The following is a 20412-nucleotide window of genomic DNA, read 5'->3' on the forward strand; positions in this document are numbered from 1 at the left end:
GTAGATATCCGATTACTGAGTTATGAGTCGGAGTTTTGGGCATGATAATGAGAAAATACTCGATTGAGTTCGGGGATGAATATAGTGCGAAATTCAATTGTATTAGTATTTAATGAAAAATTTCTTATTGAAATTAGTAAATTAAGTTACTTAATTATAAGAGAGTTAATGAAAAAATAGAGTTTTTGTTTAAATATATTTTGGAAAGAAAAACATAACCAGGCCCTAGCATCCAAATAGGTTTATATATACAATTTAAAATATTTAATAGTATTCTCTGTGAGGGAGAGATTACAGATAAATTAAGAAGATAGGAGAAAGCTAGCTAGAGCTATTATGGTTTGAGAAAGATCAAAAGAGAGAATCTTTCTTAAACAGAGAAGAAAAGAGAGGAGAGAGAATAGGTCATCAGCTAGCTCTAGCCATAGCTAGTTTACAGTCTTTGCTTCCTAAACGAAACAAAGGTGTAATTTCATTAAATTTTGAAGGAGGAGGAAAAGAGAGAAGTGTTGCGTGCATTACGGTCTAATCCTGTTCCATTTTTGGGAGGAAAAGCGAATCTCTTCCTATTTCCTCTCTACTGTTCCCTCCTTCCTGTTCCCGTCCAATTTCGCCTACTAATTTCACTGCTACCCATTATTCATCCCATTACCATCTTCCTGCTTTTCTTTTCTGTTTCAAAACAACCCTCATCCCATTTCCTCAAAACCCATTTCAATTCATAGCTTTCTGTGGATTTCTAGTTCAAAAACAATGGAGGGTTTTGCGCCACAGTTACTGGATCTAATACCCAAAGAAAAAAAATGGGTTCTTGAAGAAGATGAAGAAAAAAACTATGATGATGCAGAGAAAAAATTAGTCCTAAGGCTTGGTCCACCAGTTGAAGAAGAAGTAGAAGAAGATTGGAGACTGAAGAACAACAATACTTCAGGAGCTAAAAGGGTATTCTCAGATAGAAATGGTGGTGGAGGAGGACAAAACCAGAGTTTTAATTCATGGCAGAAGACAAATCCCCCATTTCTTCAGCTTCATCAATCAAAAACCATAATGGAATCCTCACAGCAGCAGCAACAGCCCTGTAGCTCTAAAGCAAATGAGAAGAATCCATTTTCACCATCTCCTGCAAATATTACAGCTGTTGTTCCTCCTACCAGCTCTTCACAGAAAAGGTTCTTTCAGCTTTTTTCCTTTTCTCTTTCATCTTGACAGAGGATATTCAACTGCTGCTCATTTTGATTCTGTTTCTGCACAGTGTTTTGATTGTGAAATAATATTTTAATTTATTTCAAATTTCTTCTTCTTCTTCATGAATAGAAGTGCTGCTCCAGTAGTGGGATGGCCTCCAATAAGATCATTTAGGAAGAATCTCTCAACCAACTGTTCATCAAAGCCAGTTTCTGAGGAACAAGGTTCAAAGCCAACCGATAAAGCAATCGGAAAACAAGTTGAAAACACCAAGAACGGTTTCTTTGTGAAGATTAACATGGATGGGGTGCCCATAGGAAGGAAAATTGATCTTAAAGCTTATGACAGCTATGATAAGTTGTCTTCTGCTGTTGATGAATTGTTTAGAGGTCTTCTTGCAGGTTGTGTTTTGTTTTCCAACAAGGTTAAGGATTTTGATCTATGTCAAAAAAAAAACACTATTTGACATGTGATGTTTGTTTTTGATACATACAGCTCAAACTCAAAGTGATTCCTCTGCTGATAGGATGATCAAAGAAAAAATTGAAGGTGGGAAAATGATTACAGGTTTGTTGGATGGAACTGGAGAATATACCCTTGTTTATGAGGATAATGAAGGTGATAGAGTTCTTGTTGGAGATGTTCCTTGGCAGTGAGTGTTTAAAAACATTCAATAATTTCTAATTTTGATTCATTTATCTTGATCAGATGACTAATTTCATGTTTGTTGGGCAGCATGTTTGTTTCATCTGTTAAAAGACTTCGAGTCCTTAAGAGCTCCGACATACCAAAATTGTTCTTTGGTAAGGTTTTTCTCCTATAGTAAATGAAATTTTTTATCGAAAAAACCAGTTAAATTTATGTATGATGCTGTTATCTTTGGCAGTTGGGAATAAACATGGAAAAACAACAACAATCAATGGTACATTTGGATGAAGGAAAGAAGAAACAATTGGACTTTTGTTTTGTTTTATGCTTTTCTAAGTTTCTAATACTCTAATGTATGGTTTAAGCAGTCTTGTTTGTTTTGTGGATGAATTTGGGTGGATGTTTGAGAATATTGGATGTATGAAAAAGGACACCATTATCTTGTTCTTTTTAATGTTTTTTTTTTTTTTTTTTTTATGAATAAACATAATATTGTGAATGGGAATAAAGATGAATCCTCCCATTGTTGATGAGTCATTGTCTTAAGTGAGCCTGAGCATGGACACAATGGACAGCATCATTTTGTCCATTCTCAAGAGGAGTCATTTTCTATGAGATGAAATGATCAATTCTTTTCGTGCATATCGATGCTCTTTGTCGCCAAGCAATCCATCTTAATCTCTTTTCAAATAAATTTCAAATAAATTAATTGATGAAAGATGCAGACAAAAAAAAATTAATAAAAGTGTTTTCTAATGGGCTCATTAAAATAGCTTGTTACTTTAAATGGGTTAGATTCAAAATTAAAATTTTGGATCTTCAACATAAGATTATATAATTTTTGGCATGAATTAGTAGGTAATAATTTTTTTGGGGGGTTTAGACTAAACCCACTAGAGAAAGTGGGAAAAACAGCTATAGTGTAAATCTTGATTTTGAAATTTGGGAAGAACAAGATTTGAGAATAATCATATTCATGCTTGATTTTTGATATAACTGTTAATTTGTTATGTGATTTTTAATTCTTAATTTTGAGAGATTTATATATTTTTCAAATTGGGTCAACTTTTTTCAATATGAATCAAATATGAAATTTTATTGTAATAAGTCTCCACTGGTGAAAAAAGGGTCAAAACCGAGAGTTCAATCTCTCGGTTTTGACCCTATAACTTTCGGTGAAGACACCTTACCGAAGGTTTTAGTAACCCTCGCCATCCCTCGCTATTGACACTCTCGGGACTTCCATAAAGAGAAAAACCGAGAGTTATATGAAAACTTTCGTATTTTTCTCTTTTTGAAAAAACCGAGGGTTTTACAAGAACTTTCGGTTTTTCTCTTTTTGGAAAAACCGAGGGTTTTATACAGACCTTTCGGTTTTTCTCTTTTGTGGAAAAACCGAGGGTTGTATATAGACCTTTCGGTTTTCTTCTTTTTACAAATAACTTTCGGTTTTTCTCTGTGTGGAAAAACCGAGGGTTTTGCAAAGAACTTTCGGTTTTACCCGAAGAGGAAAACCGAGAGTTATATACAAAACTTTCGGTTTTCCTCTTCGGTTAAAACCGAAAGTTTTGTAAATAACTCTCGGTTTTCCTCTTCTTGTAAAACCGAGAGTTCTTTGCAAAACCCTCGATTTTCTCCTTTTCAAGAAAACCGAAAGTTATATGAAAACTCTCGGTTTTTACCCGAATAGGAAAACCGAAAGTTTTGTAAATAACTCTCGGTTTTCCTCTTAAGGATAAAAACCGAGGGTTTGTCATATAACTCTCGGTTTTCTCATTGGCTTAAAACCGAGAGGTTTCTAATATCTCTCGTTTTTTCAAAAAGAGAAAAACCGAGAGATTTCAATATTACTTTCGGTTTTTTCCCCTAAATTTTTAAAAATGTGCGGATTATTTTGCTCGCAACCAAAACATAACCAAAACCTGTTCAGCCAAACCAATATATTAATGATAAAAGAAATGCAACATACATTAAACGATCACATTAATTGATCGTGAACATTACAAAATTCGAAACCAAACAAATATTCCGAACAATCTGTTATAAGTTCAACTACTATAATGAAAACATGTTCATAATCGAAACAACCTTAGCTTGTGGGGGGAGGAGGTGGTTGTTGCCTCATATATAATTCGATTCTCTCCATTCTCGCGTTCATCTCTGACTTCTCCCTCTCCATTTTTTCGGTAATCTCTAACTTCTCCCTCTCCATTCTTTCCACAATTTCTTGCTTTTCCAATTGCATTTCATCCATTTTCCGCCTTCTTTCTTCATCTCTCTTCTCCAGTTCCTCCAGCTTGAGCTTCATTATTTGATTCTCTTCTAACAATCGCTCATTGTTTCGCTGTGAACTGTTTCCACTACGACGATCCTCACGAAAGTGTGTGGGTCGGACGCCTGATCCCATTCCGAAGACGACCCCGTGTTTTTGTTGTCCGAACACCCTCTCCGTCAATTCAAAATCAGATATTCCCGGTTCGTTACTAACAACCTCCTCCATCTCAGCCTGCACAATTAAAATAAAATATCATTTCTATAATAAAAAAACTAGGCATATTCAATTCACTTACAATTTTCTCTTGCACGTGTTCGTCCGGGACGGGTGTTGGGTTTTCTTGTGTCGGTTTTGGTGTACGGGTCCTCTTGAATACTTCAATTACAGACGGTGGCCGTCCCATTTCAATCGCCTGTTGAAATAAATGATTTATATAATTAATAACAATCTTTATATTAAGTTATTACAAATAATGTACTTACCAACTCGTCTTCAATTTGTGCAAACGGTCTACTTCCCGTTCGATGTGGGAATTTCCGATTCTTCCGATTCTTCATATTTGTAGTACTGTGTCTCTGTATTTGAAATAACAAATGAAGTTAGATTAATTAATATCAACTCTTATTTGAATTATGAAACCGTACCTTAAACGTTTCTGTGAAGAAATGGTTGCGACACACAAACTCCCAATCATCTCGATCGTAGTCCGGTGGAGGATTAGCCAGTACCGCCGCCTCGTCTCCTTTGTGGACGCGGATATAATTCTTGTTCAAATCCGACCGCCATCTATCCCATATCTGATTGGCGTGTCCCAACCCCCTCGTTCGAAAAGAGTCAATGTCACCATTAGTCGCTTCGAACGGATCCTGAAAAAAATAACATCCAAATGTGAAAAATAATTATTTAATGACGTAATGTATAATCAAGTAATAATTATTAACCTTGATAGCAGTCCACAGTGAATCCAATTGGTCTGCACTTAAAGCCTTCCACTTGAGAAGACGGTGTGAGACGGCTGCGGGGCTCCGGATAATCGACCCCACATGTCTAGACCACAGTGTCCTTCCCACGTCTGTACCGCCTGGCCTCCCATCCTTCTCTCTAAACGTTAGAGGGATCCTCGTCCCCGCTAGCCTCTTAGACAGCGCAATATTCTTGTTCTTCCCCCGTCTCTTGCGGGCAGAAGATTCTTCGAAATTATCAAAATCTTAATTAAATATGTCAATCAATTGAAACACTAACTAATTTGTAAACGAAATACCTGTCGATGATGGGTCGGGAGTGGTCCCGTGCTCCTCCTCGTCATCCTGCTCCTCGATAGGCTCCTCAAGACCCTCGTCTTCAGCCTCATCGGTAGGCAGGTTATCAGCAGCGAATGTGCTCTCTATATACTCTGCGATGTCATCAATATCGTCTTCAGACTCGTATGTTCGGGGAGGCGCAGTAGCTATCGGGACCACAGGAATCGGTGGTTGGTCTCTCGAAGACGATCCTCGTTGCTTTAACGCCTCGGATTGGGCAAGTAGGTTTTGGTAACTCTTATCCAATTTCTTGGGTGTCTTCCTCATACTCTTCCAAACTGTTTTAGGACCTTCAGACATTCTTAATTCACACCATTAATAAAAATGAGTGAATACTTGAAATAAAGTAGTAATAAAAATGAATATAAAGTTAAAAACATAATTAAATCTACCTAATTAATTAATATGAACTATATGTTTGTAAACCGCGGTTTTATTTTTGTCACAATCTTCCAACCGGGTCGGGCTGACATATCAGGGGCGTAGAATACTTGTTTTGCTTGACTCGCCAATATATACGGGTCTTGACTTTGCGTTTTCAAAATTCGGTTTACATTTACACTTACGAAGCCATATTTATCCACTTTCACTCCTAGTTCCCCCGAGTGTGTATCAAACCACTTACATTTGAATAAAACAACTCGTTTGTGAGAATAATATTGTAATTCGATTATATCCGTCAAAACTCCGTAGTATGACATAGTTTCAGAACCGTTGTACCCCTCAACAACCACCCCACTATTTTGAGTTGTCAAACCTTCGTCGTGTTTTTCTGTACAGAATTTGAATCCGTTTACTTTACACCAAACATACATAGACGAGTACATACTTGGACCTTCTCCTAAGATCTTGAGGTCTCTTGATATGTCGTTCATTTCTGTTAAATGGGCGACCTAATCAAAATCTTGCTTCTAGTTATTTCAGAGTGATTTTTCTGTTATAACAATGGGCATGGAAACACACTAAAATGGAGTTAAATTTGAATGAAAAATGTTATTAAATTTACTAATATATATATTGCATAACATTATTTAATCTAAATCAATATGAAATAATTTTTAAAAAATAATAATTTAAACCCATATCCAGTTCTGGATATTTCTTATGTGTCATTCTAGTTTTGTTTTATTTTTAGTTTTTTTTATAGTTATATTGGTTGTTTATGAGTTTGAAAGTTTTATTAAAGTGAATAATTTAACAAAAATAAAAAAGTTTAACTCAGCTAAAAAATGACATGAAAAAATCATGATAATAAAGAAATTTGACTTTCAACTTTTGCCCAAACTCATCAATGAACATTTTTTTTTATAGAAGTTATTAGGAAGACTTATACAAATTGAAAAATAAATCTAAAAAGGAGATGTACCGACTTTATATACGAGTGATGTTAAGAAAAAATGAGCATCAATCAATCACGCCCAAAATGATCTAAAAGAGAAATCGAGTTTAAGTTTGATTTCAACTCTTTTTCTTGTTAAATAATGACAAAGTTGTTGTACATGGAAATATAAATATATAACACATTAATTTGACATTATTCCAAACAAACATTGATGGAATTTTCCTTAATTATTAGTTGCAACATATGAAAACAAAGACTAGAGGGTATGATACAAGGTAGGCCTTTTTATATATGTCAAATCCCCATTATCCATTGTCATCAACATTATTCATTCAATCAACCAGATCTAAAACTTGAGGGAAAAACCAAAAGGGCTAAATGGTAATTTACTACTCTAGAGTTGACAACCCACCTGTTAAGAGAAGGTTCTTGTTCTTCTTCCATGACAATCAAAGCATATAAGGAAGTTAAGTGAATAAAGTTCATGAAAATGAAAAAAATAAAATAAAGTAACACATCACAAACCTAAGTGGGGTATGAAAATAGACATTAGAAATCGACATCATCATTACCCTCTTTCTCAAATATGCTTATTTTTCCTCTCACCCATTCATCACTCAAACTGAATTACCACCATCCCTGCCGACGATCGAATTGAATATTATTGTTCATTCAATTGTGTCAAATCCAACCAGAAGCAACAATTCATCAAAATTATCATAGTGCCTCTTCAAACTAGCCATTCTTAAGCCAGATCTCGTGTTCGAATTCCATTAAGAATGAAATAAGAGTATGATCGAGTTGTGAGATTTCGTGCTAGCTTCCTTATTTAGTGAATTGTTTATAAGTCATAAACTATAAGGCTACCCACTCATCTTCTTTTTCTTCTTTACTTATTTGAAAATACTATATTATTTAGTTGATCCACATTTCTAAGGACATTATCAAATTATGGTGAAAACAATAAACAAAATAAATTTGATACAAATTATGATAAGAGCTGTGATTTGTTATAAATAAATAAAAAAAATCAAACATGATAACCTTCAATTAAAATATTGGGCCACATTAAATATCAGTACACATAAGATTCAGAAAAGTCATACCTAACATTCAATTCCTAATTAAAACCCTAATTTTAATTAGGGAATGAAATTTGAGTCGTGCTAATAAATGTCTGTCCCAAAAAAAAAACAATCTCAAGACTTAAATGTACTGAAATTTAACTAAAATCTTATATCTCGATCTCATTCTACCAATATCAAATTCTTTTTGATTTTTATGGATCTTATCAAGGAATTCCACCAAACTTTCTTCACTATGCATTCTTTCTTCGTAAATACATGCATCATCGAGTCGCAATTGAAATAAGAGAAAAGAATCATCTATCCATAAAGCCAAAATAATATATCATTACAAACAATAATATTGAATTAATACATTAATTGTTCAATTAGAATCATAAAAACCCATCATGCATGCATTACATTAAAACAAGATGGAAAGAACTAGGAATCAAATTAGGTCTTCCACTTGACTTAGAGATATAGTTGAAACTATATAAGTTACTTTAGACATTAGAAAAACAGTAAAAGAGATCAAGAATGTACATAAAAATTCTTTCTTTCTTTTACCCACCACCACTTTGCCTGGCTTACTCCTGTGTGCCGTGTATTTACCCAAGAAGACGAAAGTTCAATTAAGAAAGACCAATATCATCATCATATTCATGGTACAACCGCCACACGTGCTGCTGCTGCTTGCTTCTCATGGTTGTTTTGTCGGCGGCGGAGGCGGCGGGGTAAGCTCCTTCATAATTCCCCATTATTGAAATTGAAAAAAAAGTAGGATTTATGATCTGGGTATTTGATTTGGAAAGAAACCCAGAAAAGCTTGATCAAAACTTGGTTATAATTTACATGGAAGACATATCTCTAGGTTGATCTCTTTAAGTTGATCTGTCCCCCACCCCATAAAGAAGAAAAGAAGAGCATATTGTGAGAGTAAAATAGAAATTTAAAAGACTTTGTGTTCTGCCCAAACCCACCAACCTGACTCCATTGCAGGCATTAGGTAGAGAGTAAAACATGAATATATGATAGAGAGTAGGTTAATGGTGTTAAAACTCTCCTTCAATCTTTATAGACTAGTATGCCAGTTTCATTTATTATTCAATATTATATATATTGGGTCCATTAATCTAGGTCCAATTGATATTAATACACCAAATTTATTTATTTGTAAGTTTTATTATTATATATTATTATTATTATAGACACAAGCATTTAAGTCTTATTAATCAACTCTTAAAGATTATTGGTGCTCTCAAAACATTTATTGTCATTAATTTTTAATTAGAGATATTAATTCTGTCAATCCTATTTTTAAGTCATAATGATTTTTCATTATCTTAATTATCTTGTCTATACAAAAACTGGAGAACATTATAAAAACTTAGTCATAATGAAAATCTCAATGCTTTAATGAAAGACTTTCGAGTCAATTAATTGTAACTTTTTTCTTTTAGTTTTAAACTATGTTTATTTGTTTTTTCATTATGTTTAAACTATTTTTATTTGACTTACATGGATGTTACAAATTAAGAAAGTAATTTTATGAATAAATGATAACTAATTAAGTTTTAAGATAAAAATTCACGACTTACCACAAATTTTCAGGAGAACCCTAGCTAACAACTAGTGAAATGTCTATTAATCCGAAAATTGAATTAAATTAAATCTACGACAAGAAACCATAATGCAATTTGCAACTCATCCCAAAAAACCAACAAAAGTCATCCTACAATTTCAGAAATGCATGATCAAAACCCTAACTTGCCCAAATTTGAAAAAGTCAAAAATAAGAAGAAAACATCCTATAGTTTAATTATAACCATATCCAAAACAAGATCATCCTAATGATCATTAGGTTGATTTAGATAGGACTTTCAAGGATTGATCAACTTCTCCTTTCATAATTCAAAGTTTCTCAATTGTGTACCATTATATCCCATCTTGAATTTGTAAGCCTTGTCTTCACAAACATCGAATGAACGATATTAATGATTTATAATAAATATATTTTTCTAAAAAAAATGTGTTTATATAAAGTAAGGAAATAAAGAAAAGTAGGTATATATATTATATATAAATGTAGCTAGTGGGTTTTTTTTTTGAGGAAGAGAGCTGAGAGCCTCAGCCCTTGTGAGAATTTTCAACAAATATATTCATTTCAATTTGGACTACAGACACAAATAAGCAAAAATAATAGCAGTAAAACCAACAACAATTAATAAAAACAATATTTGAGGATTTAAAATATTAATCACTTGGGAATTACTCGATATTAAGAGATTTGGACTAATTTTAAAGTCCAAATTAAAGTATAATGTAACCTTAATTAGCGACTTAGACTAAATCAATAACATTCGATTTTTATTTAAAATACCGTATTAAAATAAAATTTATGATTATTATGTTACAAAAATTATTTAAATTCTTTAAAGCAATAATGCAGGCAGCTCAGATCCAGTACTCCACTTGTTCATTTTATGCTGTGGTGATTTCCACAGTTTTATTTATATGCAAGTCAATGACATAATTGATGTCCCTATGAAGCAGCAACTGAAGGTGCGCGCAAGCAATAAGCAATGCTCATTTGGGTTTAGTTTGATTCAGGATATGAAGATCTTATAATTCATCTTAATCGCTTGGACAAATCCAACAATCACACAATTTGTTAAGTGTCAATCTAAGAACGAACTCATTCGAGTTTCTAAACGATCAGTGTTGAAGTAGAATAAGCCGAACGAACTAATAAAACGATGTCGGAAGAACCTCTACCAAATATTCTAAGCGACAATTAAAATTATCATCCGGCAGCACCAAAAAGGTCATGCGAAATGATAATTGACCATCTACATATATGACCGAAATATTAATAAACTTGTACATATTATGGGAGGATACATGTAAAAGGATCTCTATATGAAAAATCAAATAACTCATTATTGAAAAAAATGAAAAACAAGTCCACATCCGATAATATTGTATCTTTTGATGCTAAAAATGGAACATATACACGTACTCAAAAAAACATTATCAACACAATCGGAAGGTATGAGCAGAAACGACCAATCAAAAATTGTGAATATTATTCGAATCACAAAAATCTGGGATGAAAATTTCGATCCAACTAAATAAGATATTGCATCGAATAAAACACAATATCAACTAAAATCAAAGTGGTGGAAAGAAAAATAAGTGTCCCTCCGATGCTAGAAAAATTGTCGGAGGGGCAAGAAAGAATAATTTTTCCAACTTCTCTAAAACATTTTTTTCAAACATGAATTAAACGGTGAAATTTGATCGAATGTATATTTGAATTAACTTATTTGAATTAATTATTTTAAAATACAATTAATTGTTTAATTTAATGTTACATGAGTGAGTTTGTTGCTATTTAATTTAAAATATTATTAATAATAAATTTTTAAAAAAAATTATGTAACGTGTATTTTTTAATAAAAATAAAATGTAAGTATATTAAAGAGACAATCAAGGTTAATTGTGGATTAATGGGTAATTTTATTTGATGATTTAATTTTTAATAATATATATATATATATATTCTCTTTTTAATAATTTTTAATAATGTCTTAAATTCTAATAAATGATTTATTTTTCTATTAATGTGTGATAAGTATTCGAGTTTTTGTCATTAGGCACGAACCTTATGGTTATGTTGACCATTTTTTTAACTCGATGATTGTGAATTAAATATTTTGTCAAGTTTATTGTGTATTGTTATATCTGTGATTTCGTTTTTCAATTATTAGTATACGATAGATATGTATTCAAGTTTTTAACTTGACCTTTGTCAAATTTGTTGTGTATTTATTTTATGTGCTAAACTACCTTTAGATTTGTTGTATTTTAGAAAATAATAATCACTTGATGGAAATGTTATAAGACTTTTAATTTATGTTGTTTGTAACCGATTTCATTATATATAAATATTATATTTTATTTAATTTTTTGATAAAATTATAATTTTATATATTTTCTATAATTTCAAAAGTATTCTGTCAACAAAAAAAAAATATTAATAGGTTTGATTGATTTAATATCTGCACTCAAGATTTATTTGTCATTACAACTTATTCAGGGCATAAACTATCAAAAGGAGTACTTTCTTCATTTTATTTATTATTGTTGTCATTATGAGTTTACTTTTATAACAAATGGTTTCTTTTCCCTACATGTTTGCATTCAGATATCCATTATTTATTTATTTATTTATTTATTTATTTATTTATTTATTTATTTATTTATGTAGAAGAGAATATTATGAGTATGTTATATGCTCTACTTTAGGAGCTAGTTCAATGTTGGGTTTTTTGGGATTTCTTTTTTATCAAAAATTCATCACTAGTAAAAAATAGGGTTTTACCGAAATATTTTTTCGACAAATTTATATATCTGTCGGTATAGGTGCCGAAAGTTAAAAATCTGTCGCAAATGAGAAATAAAGCCGACAGTAGATGCAATTCTTTCGGTATTTAGATACAATACCGGAAGATATAGTATATATCTTTCGGCTTTGATCCCTTCCAAAACATTTTCAGAAAAACGGCTAAGTACAGGATTTTCTTTAAGGTCTATACCGAAAGATATAGTCTATATCTTTCGGTTTTGATCTTTTTCAAAATGAATCCAGAAAAACGGCTAACTATAGGATTTTCTTTAAAGTATATACCGAAAGATATAGTCTATATCTCTTGGTTTTGATCCTTTTCAAAATAAATTCAGAAAAACGGTTAAGTACATGATTTTCTTTAAGGTATATACCGAAAGATATAGTCTATATCTCTTGGTTTTGATACTTTTAAAAAAATTAGAAAAACGGCTAAGTACATGTTTTTTTTTTGTTTTTAAAGGCCAAAGCCGAAAGATGTACATATATCTTTCAGTTTTGCTAAAGAATACCGAAAGATTTAGGGTAAATCTTTCGTTTTTGGTCCTAATAATATTAATTTACATATATCTTTCGGTAAATTTGTATAAATATTTATTGTTTATAATGTTTTTGACCTAATAATATTAATTTGTTTCTTTTACAGGTTCTTCCTTCACGCGTAGACGAGGTCGGAATAAAAATATTGAGCTTGCTTTAAGGGCTCAAGGATCTAAAGTGCAGCTGACTTTCGGAGACATCGATGGGAGGCCAGATGATGATGCAAGACGTATGTGGTCTCGGCATGTGGGGTCGATGGTGCAGGACCCTCAACTCATCTCGCATCGCCAATTAAAATGGAGAGCTTTGAGTAACGACCAACTCGATTCACTGTGGCGTGCTATGACGACAAAAAATTGAACCTTAATTAACATTCAAATGAAGTTTTATAACATTTGGTGATTCTATATTTCAGGATCCATTTGAGAATACAGATATGTCTATAGATACGTTCAAAGAGGCCGGGATTGCACACGCTAAACAAATGTTGGATAGGTGGCGCTCCGATTTGAGTCGGGATTATGTTCGGATTCATAACGGAGATGAGGCGGCCGTGCTTGCGAATCCACCACCATGTTATGATCCAACAGAGTGGGAGTTTCTCTACAGACACCACTTCTTCACCGAGAATTTCAAGGTACGTATAATTTCATAATTGAAATATGTACTAACGACACTAGTTTTAACTATTTTTTTATTTTAAATGCAGAAAAAAAGCTCTATCAATATTGGCAACAGAAAATAAATGAAGTTTCCGCACCATACAGGCAGTAAACCATTTTCGCGCGTAGAAGAAGAATTGGTATGTACATTATTCAGTTATACCTATTATAAATAATTTAACTAATTTACTGATTAACTCAAAATTATTTGTACAGACGGTTGAACTCAGACGTCCACCAACTATCATAGAGAGGTTTAGAAAGACTCAAACTCCGAGACCCACCAAAGACAACATGATCCCGACGTTGAACCCATTATCACAAGAGAAGATCGTAAGTTAATAAATAAGTTTAATTGAAAATTTAATAGAACTATATATACATCTTATACAATAAAACTTTAAAATGTGCAGGCGGAGATGGAGCAAATAATTAGTGAAACACCCGATATCTCCGACTTTGAAGTGACCGAGAAAGTCTTCGAGCCCCAACGACACGGGCATGTGATGGGTATGGGGTCAGGCGTCCGGCCATCACGCTTTCACGGTGATCGGCGGAGGAGCGACAATTCTCAACGTGGAGGGTCAATGAACTTGAAGAGAAGAAAACCAACAGCTCCGAGTGCGGGTCAATGAACTTGAAGAGTTAGTTCAAGTTAATAACGAAAGAACGCAACAATAGATTGTAGAAATATTAGCAAGGTTATCGAATCAACCACCACCGCCGAGTTAGTACGTTTATTATGTAGTTTTTGGATAATGTTATCATGTTTGGAACAAGTATGTTGGATTATGTTTTTGGATTAGTACACGTGTTTGTAATACGTATTGATTTAGAATTTTGGAAAATGTAATGAAATTTTTTGATTATTGTATTTCTTTGATTTGAATGATAATTAAACAGGTTAATGTTATGTAAAAAACAAACAAAATATTAAAAATCTATAAAGAGGAAATACCGAAAGATATGCATAGATCTTTTGGTAAATGATGTAAAGCAAAGCCGAAAGATATACATAAATCTTTCGGTAAAGGAAGTAAAGCAAAACCGAAAGATATGCATATATCTTTCGGTAAAGGTAGTAAAGCAAAGCCGAAAGATATCACTAAATCTTTCGGTAAAGTCAGTAAAGCAAAGCCGAAAGATATGCATAAATCTTTCGGTAAAGGAAGTAAAGCAGAGCCGAAAGGAAGTACAGTAAAGCCGAAAGATATGCATAAATCTTTCGGTAAAGGAAGTAAAGCGGATCCAAAAGATATGCATAAATCATTCGGTAAATGAAGTAAAGTAGATCCGAAAGATATGCATAAATCTTTCGGTAAAGGAAGTAAAGCATTTCCGAAATATTTCAATAAATCTTTCGGAAAAGGATATACCGAAAGATATAAAATCTGTCGGCTTATATCTCTACACCTTTACTGACAAGAGCAATACCGACAAATGCCGACAGTCTGACGGGTTGTCGGGAAAAGGCTTTTACCGACAGATATAGGGCTTTTACCGAGAGGTTATACTTTCGGTAAAAAACCTATTTTTACTGGTGCATATTACATCCATCTTATTTTTTTAATCATTTAATTATTCAATTTATCAATCAAGATAAAATTTTAATCAATTAATCATTCTAGAAGAGCAGTATATTCGTATTCATATATAAAATTTTGTTTAATTTACTTAGTTTTTAATATAACAAAGAAGAAGAAACCAAGCTTGAATTTTTAAGGTCAGTTAAATTAAATATATTTTACGAGTAAAAATTGTGGGTGATCTTCTTTCCAATATCTCTTTGACCGAGATGTTTTTGTTCAGGTTGTTTTTGTTACTTATTTTTTAAGGTTTACATATATTAAAAAAAATGATAAAATTTGTTTAAAAATAACGACAAAGCTTGTCATTATGGTCGAGTTTTAACTTTCAGGTAAATAAACGGGTCAGAGTTTTCTATTATGAAAGGGATATATATACATTTTTTGGTATTTTTTTCTAAGAAACAGTACAATTGAGAGATAGTAAACAGATCTAGAATTTTCTAATTTCTTCTTCTTCTTTGGTTGATTTAGAGAGAGATGTAGAGCTTTTGATTGCAGAGTATCTCAATCATTCCTAGAGTAATCACTTCTTTCATTTGAGACAAAGTATGTAAATTTGTAATATTGATATTTCTTTGATTTAGTGAAAATTATCCTTCCCATGGACGTAGGTCGATTTTGACTGAACCACATATATTGTGTAGTTATTGTTTTGTGTTATTTCAGTTTTAGTAAATCTATCGTTCGTCATAGACAATTTCGAAACTAATTTGTCACATGTTTGATTTCTAAGAAGATTCATGGTTTTGTTGATGCAAAACCCAACAGTGGTATCAGAGTAGTATTAGTTGGTTACGTGTTTTAAAATTGGAGCAAAGTGTTCTGCTGGTTACTCGACGAAATTCAAAGAGGAGATCAATTGGTTTCTTTGTTGGGGTTTTCGTTAGTTATTAAGACTGCAATAATGGGAAAATCTAGACCTGATATGGTGAGTCTGAATAGTACAAACTATAGGCAATAGAAACTGGTGATTAGCGATCTATTAATTTCAGATGATTTGCATGAAACAATTAAAAATGAGGGTGTTAGACTTGAGAGTACAAAAAATGATGATTGGAAAAAGACAAATAGAAAGGCGTGTAACTTTATTTGTTCGTGGGTTGGTGTAAATGTTGTGCACCATGTTGAGAACGAGACTACGACGTATGGTGTGTGGAGCAAACTAAAAGCTCTTAACGTCGGGAGGTCAACATGGAATAAAGAAATATTGTCACAAAGGCTGGTGAACCTTAAGTACATTGATAATAAATCAATTGATGAGCACTTAAATGAATTTTAAAATATTTTGAATAAATTGAGTAGTATGATGATAAAATTTGATGATGAGGTGTAAGCACTTTTAGTCCTTAGCTCTTTGCCTACGAGTTGGGAGACACTTATTATCACTTTCAACAACTCATCATCAAATTGTAAAGTCAACATGACATTTGTCACCAGTTCCTTACTTGATGAGAAGAATCGAAAGGGGGATAAACCCTTTAAGTTTAATATGTTGGTGACTTATAAAAGAAGATCAAAGGATAATAGAAGTGATTCGAGTAGGGGCAAGTCTAGAAGTAAGTCTAGAGCTTCGAAGAAGGATGGTGTTTGTCATTACTGTGGCAAAATGGGTCATTAGAGAAACAAGTAGTGGAAATTTAAAAATGATAAAGCAAAAGATACGGTGAAGCTTAGGGAAAAGAAAGAAGAGAGTGCAAATACATATGTTTATGCTTGGAATGGTGAATTGACATATGCTTCTAAATGTTAAGACTTCTGTCGTAGCACGTCTTCAAATGAAATAACATGGATTGTTGACACAGGTGCTTCATTTCATATTACTCCATATAAAGGTTACTTCCAGTCTTACAAAGTTGGTGATCATGGTGAGGTTCGCATGGGTAACAATGGTGTGTCCAAGATAGTCGGTCTTGGTGATGTTAGAATCGAGACAAACATGAGTTGTTTCATGACTTTGAGAGATGTAAGAAATGTTCTTGACTTGAGAATGAATTTGATTTCCGAAGGTAAGCTCGATGATGGAGGCTACCATAATGTTTTCAGTGGTGGAGCATGAAAGTTAAGCAAGGTTTCCTTGGTTGTTGCACGAGGTAAGAAATATTGTTCCTTATACAAGACAAATTTGAAATTTATTTATGATGAAGCGTATTCTATCATGATGGAGTCATCCTGTGAGTTGTGGCACAAGAAACTATGTCACATTAGTGAAAAAAGGTTGAATGTTTTGATCAAAATGAATGAATTGTCGAATCTCAATGATGCTCATCTTGAAAGCTATGAGCATTACTTAAAGGATAAGCAGAACAAAGTTTCCTTTAGTAAGTCAAAGGTGGAATTGAAAAATAATGTCCTTTAACTAGTCCATATAGATATATGTGGTCCTATGAAGATTAGATCCATAGGTGGTGCTTATTATTTTGTAACGTTCATAGACAATGTATTTAGGAAGGTTTGGACATATGCTATAAAGTATAAGGATGAGGTTGTAGCAAGGTTCGAGGTCTTTTATAAGCTGGTTGAAAGAGAGTCCGGCATGAAACTAATGAGAATGCGGTTAGATAATGAGGAATAATACACAGGCTCATTTGATGATTATTGCAAAGAGCAGGGTATTCGACATGAACAGACAATGCCCAAGACTCCACGACAAAATGAAGTGGTAGAGAGGATGAACATAACAATGTTGGAACAGACGAGGAGTATTCTCTCCCATGACAAGTTGGTTAAGCATTTATGGGTTGAAGCCATGAGCATTATAGTGTATGTGATCAAATGTTCTTCCTCTAAGTCATTGAGTAATAAGTGTGCAAAAAGTGTCTTGTCAAGTAAAAATGTCATTTATGACTATTTACGTGTTTTTGGTTGTAGAGTCTTTGTGCATATTCCTAAAGATGAGAGGTCTAAGCTAGATGCAAAAACTAGGCAATGTATGGTGATGAAAAATGGGGATACAAGTGTTATGACCTAGTTTACAAGAAGGTTTTGAGAAGCCGAGATGTGGTATTCCTTGAAGATCGGACTATTGAGAATTTTGAAGATGGTGACAAGCTTGATGCACACATACATGATCTTCCAGGTCTTGAGCTATCTCATTATGTTGAAGAGACAAGGTCACATGTAGCTTCAGACTCAGATAGTGATGATGATGTTCCTTAAGGTCAATCTGTAGGCCTTGGAAATGATATAGAAGCTGATCTTGGTGATAATATTGAGGCTGATTTTGTAGCTTAACAAAAAGATGGAAATCAACATAATAAAAAAATAGAGGTACTTATGAGGTCTACTAAGATGAAAATATCAAGTTTTAAGTATCCGGGTACAGAGTATGTCCTTCTAATTAATTGTGGGGAGCCTATATGCTATAAGGAAGCTCTCGAGGATGCTCACAATGAAGAATGACTAGCTGCCATGGATGAAGAGATGAAGTCATTGCTGAAAAATGGCACATTTAAACTAATGGAAAGACCAAAAAACAGAAATGTATTACAAAATATATGGGTGTACAAGATCAAGAAATAAGGTGATGATAGCTAGTCAAGATACAAGGCTATGCTGGTGTCAAAGGTTTTGGCCAGAGGTATGGAATCGATTATGATGAGATTTTCTCACCGGTAGTGAAGATGACTTCCATCCGGGTGTTAGGTCTATATGCTTGTATGGATCTTGAGGTTAAATAACTTGATGTCAAGACTATATTTCTCCACGGTAATTTGGATGAAGATGTTTATATGGAGCACCCTGAAAGTTATAGTAGAAAGATGAGAAAAACAAAGTGTGCAAACTTGTCAAAAGTTTGTACGGTTTGAAGTAAGCACCAAGGTAATGGTATCTTAAGTTTTAGTTGTTAATGACCATCCATGTATACATGAAGATGTCTACATATCATTATGTCTTTGTGCAAAAGTTTTCTTCTAATGATTTTATTATACTTCTATATGTTGATTACATGCTGATTATAGAGAGAGACAAGCTCAAAATTGTCGAGTTGAAAAAGGATTTGGCCAAGTTTTTTGAGATGAAAGACTTGGGTCAAGCAAGACAAATTCTTAAGATGTAGGTCATTCATGATCGGGTGAAGAAAAGGTTATGGCTGTCTCAAGAGAGATATATTGAGAAGATTATAAAAAGATTATGTATGGAGAAAGAAAAACCCATTACTTGTTCATTAGTTACACACTTGAAAATAAGTAAGACAATGTCTCCCAAAGAGAGAAGAAATGTGCAAGGTTCCATATGCTTCAGCAATAGGCAGTCTGATGTATGCAATGGTCTACATAAGACCGGATATAATTTATATGGTTGAAGTAGTTCCTTTCAAATCCTAGTGAGGCACACTGGCAAACGGTTAAGTGGCTAATGAGATATTTTCTAGGGACCTTCAAATACGATTTGTGTTATGGTACTGGAAAGACACATGTTGAAGGGTTTTCTAATTTATATATGAGTGGTGATATTGACACATGAGATCAACTTTAGGGTATGTGTTTACTTTTGGAGGAGGAGCTGTGTCATGGCAGTCTCGTCTACATAAATGTGTTGTTTTGTCTACTACAAAAGCTGAATATATTGTCATTACTAAATGTTGTAAGGAAATGAGATGGACGAATGAATTATTGAAGGAAACAGGTATAGTACAAGACATGTTTATGGTGTTTAGTGACTCACAAAGTGCTATATATGTGAGCAAGAATTCAAGTTTCCATTCACGTTCAAAACACATCAAAAGAATGTATCATTGGATTTGTGAAGTGCTTGAGAAGAAAGGGTTATATTCAAAGAAAAAGAATACAGATGAGAACATGTCAGATATGATGACAAAGAGCTTGCCAAGGGGCAAGCATGAAATATGTTATGCCAAAGTCGGAATGGTTTTAGTAGGGGCATCACGATGATTAATGTTTATAACAATATTCTCCCATGGATCGGAAGGGGGAGAGTTGTTGAGGTGTTCCTTACCATTGTCGTCGGGTTTTAACTTCCATGTAAGTAAATTGGTTAGAGTTTTCCATTATAAAAATGGGTTAAGGGTGGTATGTTAATCTTAAGACACAATAAAGTTGAGACATAGTGAACAGATCTAGGGTTTTCTAATTTCTTCTTGTTCTTTGGCTGATTTAGATACAAAGGTTGGAAGAGCTTTTGATTGTGAAGTATCTCAATCATTTTTAGAGTAATCACTTTTTTATTTGAGAGTAGGGTATCTAAGTTTATACTATTTATATTTTATTTGATTTAGTGAAACTTATCTATCTCATGGATGTAAGTCAATTTTGACCGAACTATATATATTGTGTTGTTATTAATTTGTGTTATTTCAGTTTTGATAAATCTGTTGTTCGTCATAAACAATTTCAAAACTGATTTGTCACAGTTTTGATTTCTAAGAACATCCGTA

The 20412-nt window shown here is 33.0% G+C and overlaps 1 protein-coding gene across 1 annotated transcript; it reads left to right on the top strand.

Annotated features, from left to right (window-relative positions):
* Window positions 1–318: 318 nt before the first annotated feature.
* LOC124945618 (auxin-responsive protein IAA26-like) lies at window positions 319–2363 on the top strand. Its single transcript, XM_047486080.1, has 5 exons — window positions 319–1169; window positions 1315–1586; window positions 1681–1837; window positions 1921–1988; window positions 2072–2363. Exons 1-5 carry the CDS (start codon window positions 754–756, stop codon window positions 2119–2121), a joined length of 963 nt encoding a protein of 320 aa, XP_047342036.1. The 5' UTR covers window positions 319–753; the 3' UTR covers window positions 2122–2363.
* Window positions 2364–20412: the final 18049 nt, after the last annotated feature.

Source organism: Impatiens glandulifera, chromosome 7, assembly GCF_907164915.1.
Source record: "Impatiens glandulifera chromosome 7, dImpGla2.1, whole genome shotgun sequence".
Classification (NCBI taxonomy): domain Eukaryota; kingdom Viridiplantae; phylum Streptophyta; class Magnoliopsida; order Ericales; family Balsaminaceae; genus Impatiens; species Impatiens glandulifera.

What these genes read in the sequence shown, in the direction of transcription:
- LOC124945618 (XM_047486080.1), top strand. Translation starts at nt 754, where the DNA reads ATGGAGGGTTTTGCGCCACAGTTACTGGATCTAATACCCAAAGAAAAA. An exon ending in GTTTAGAGGTCTTCTTGCAG is followed by an intron (nt 1,587 to 1,680) that starts GTTGTGTTTTGT and finishes TGATACATACAG; the next exon opens with CTCAAACTCAAAGTGATTCC. An exon ending in GTTGGAGATGTTCCTTGGCA is followed by an intron (nt 1,838 to 1,920) that starts GTGAGTGTTTAA and finishes TTTGTTGGGCAG; the next exon opens with CATGTTTGTTTCATCTGTTA.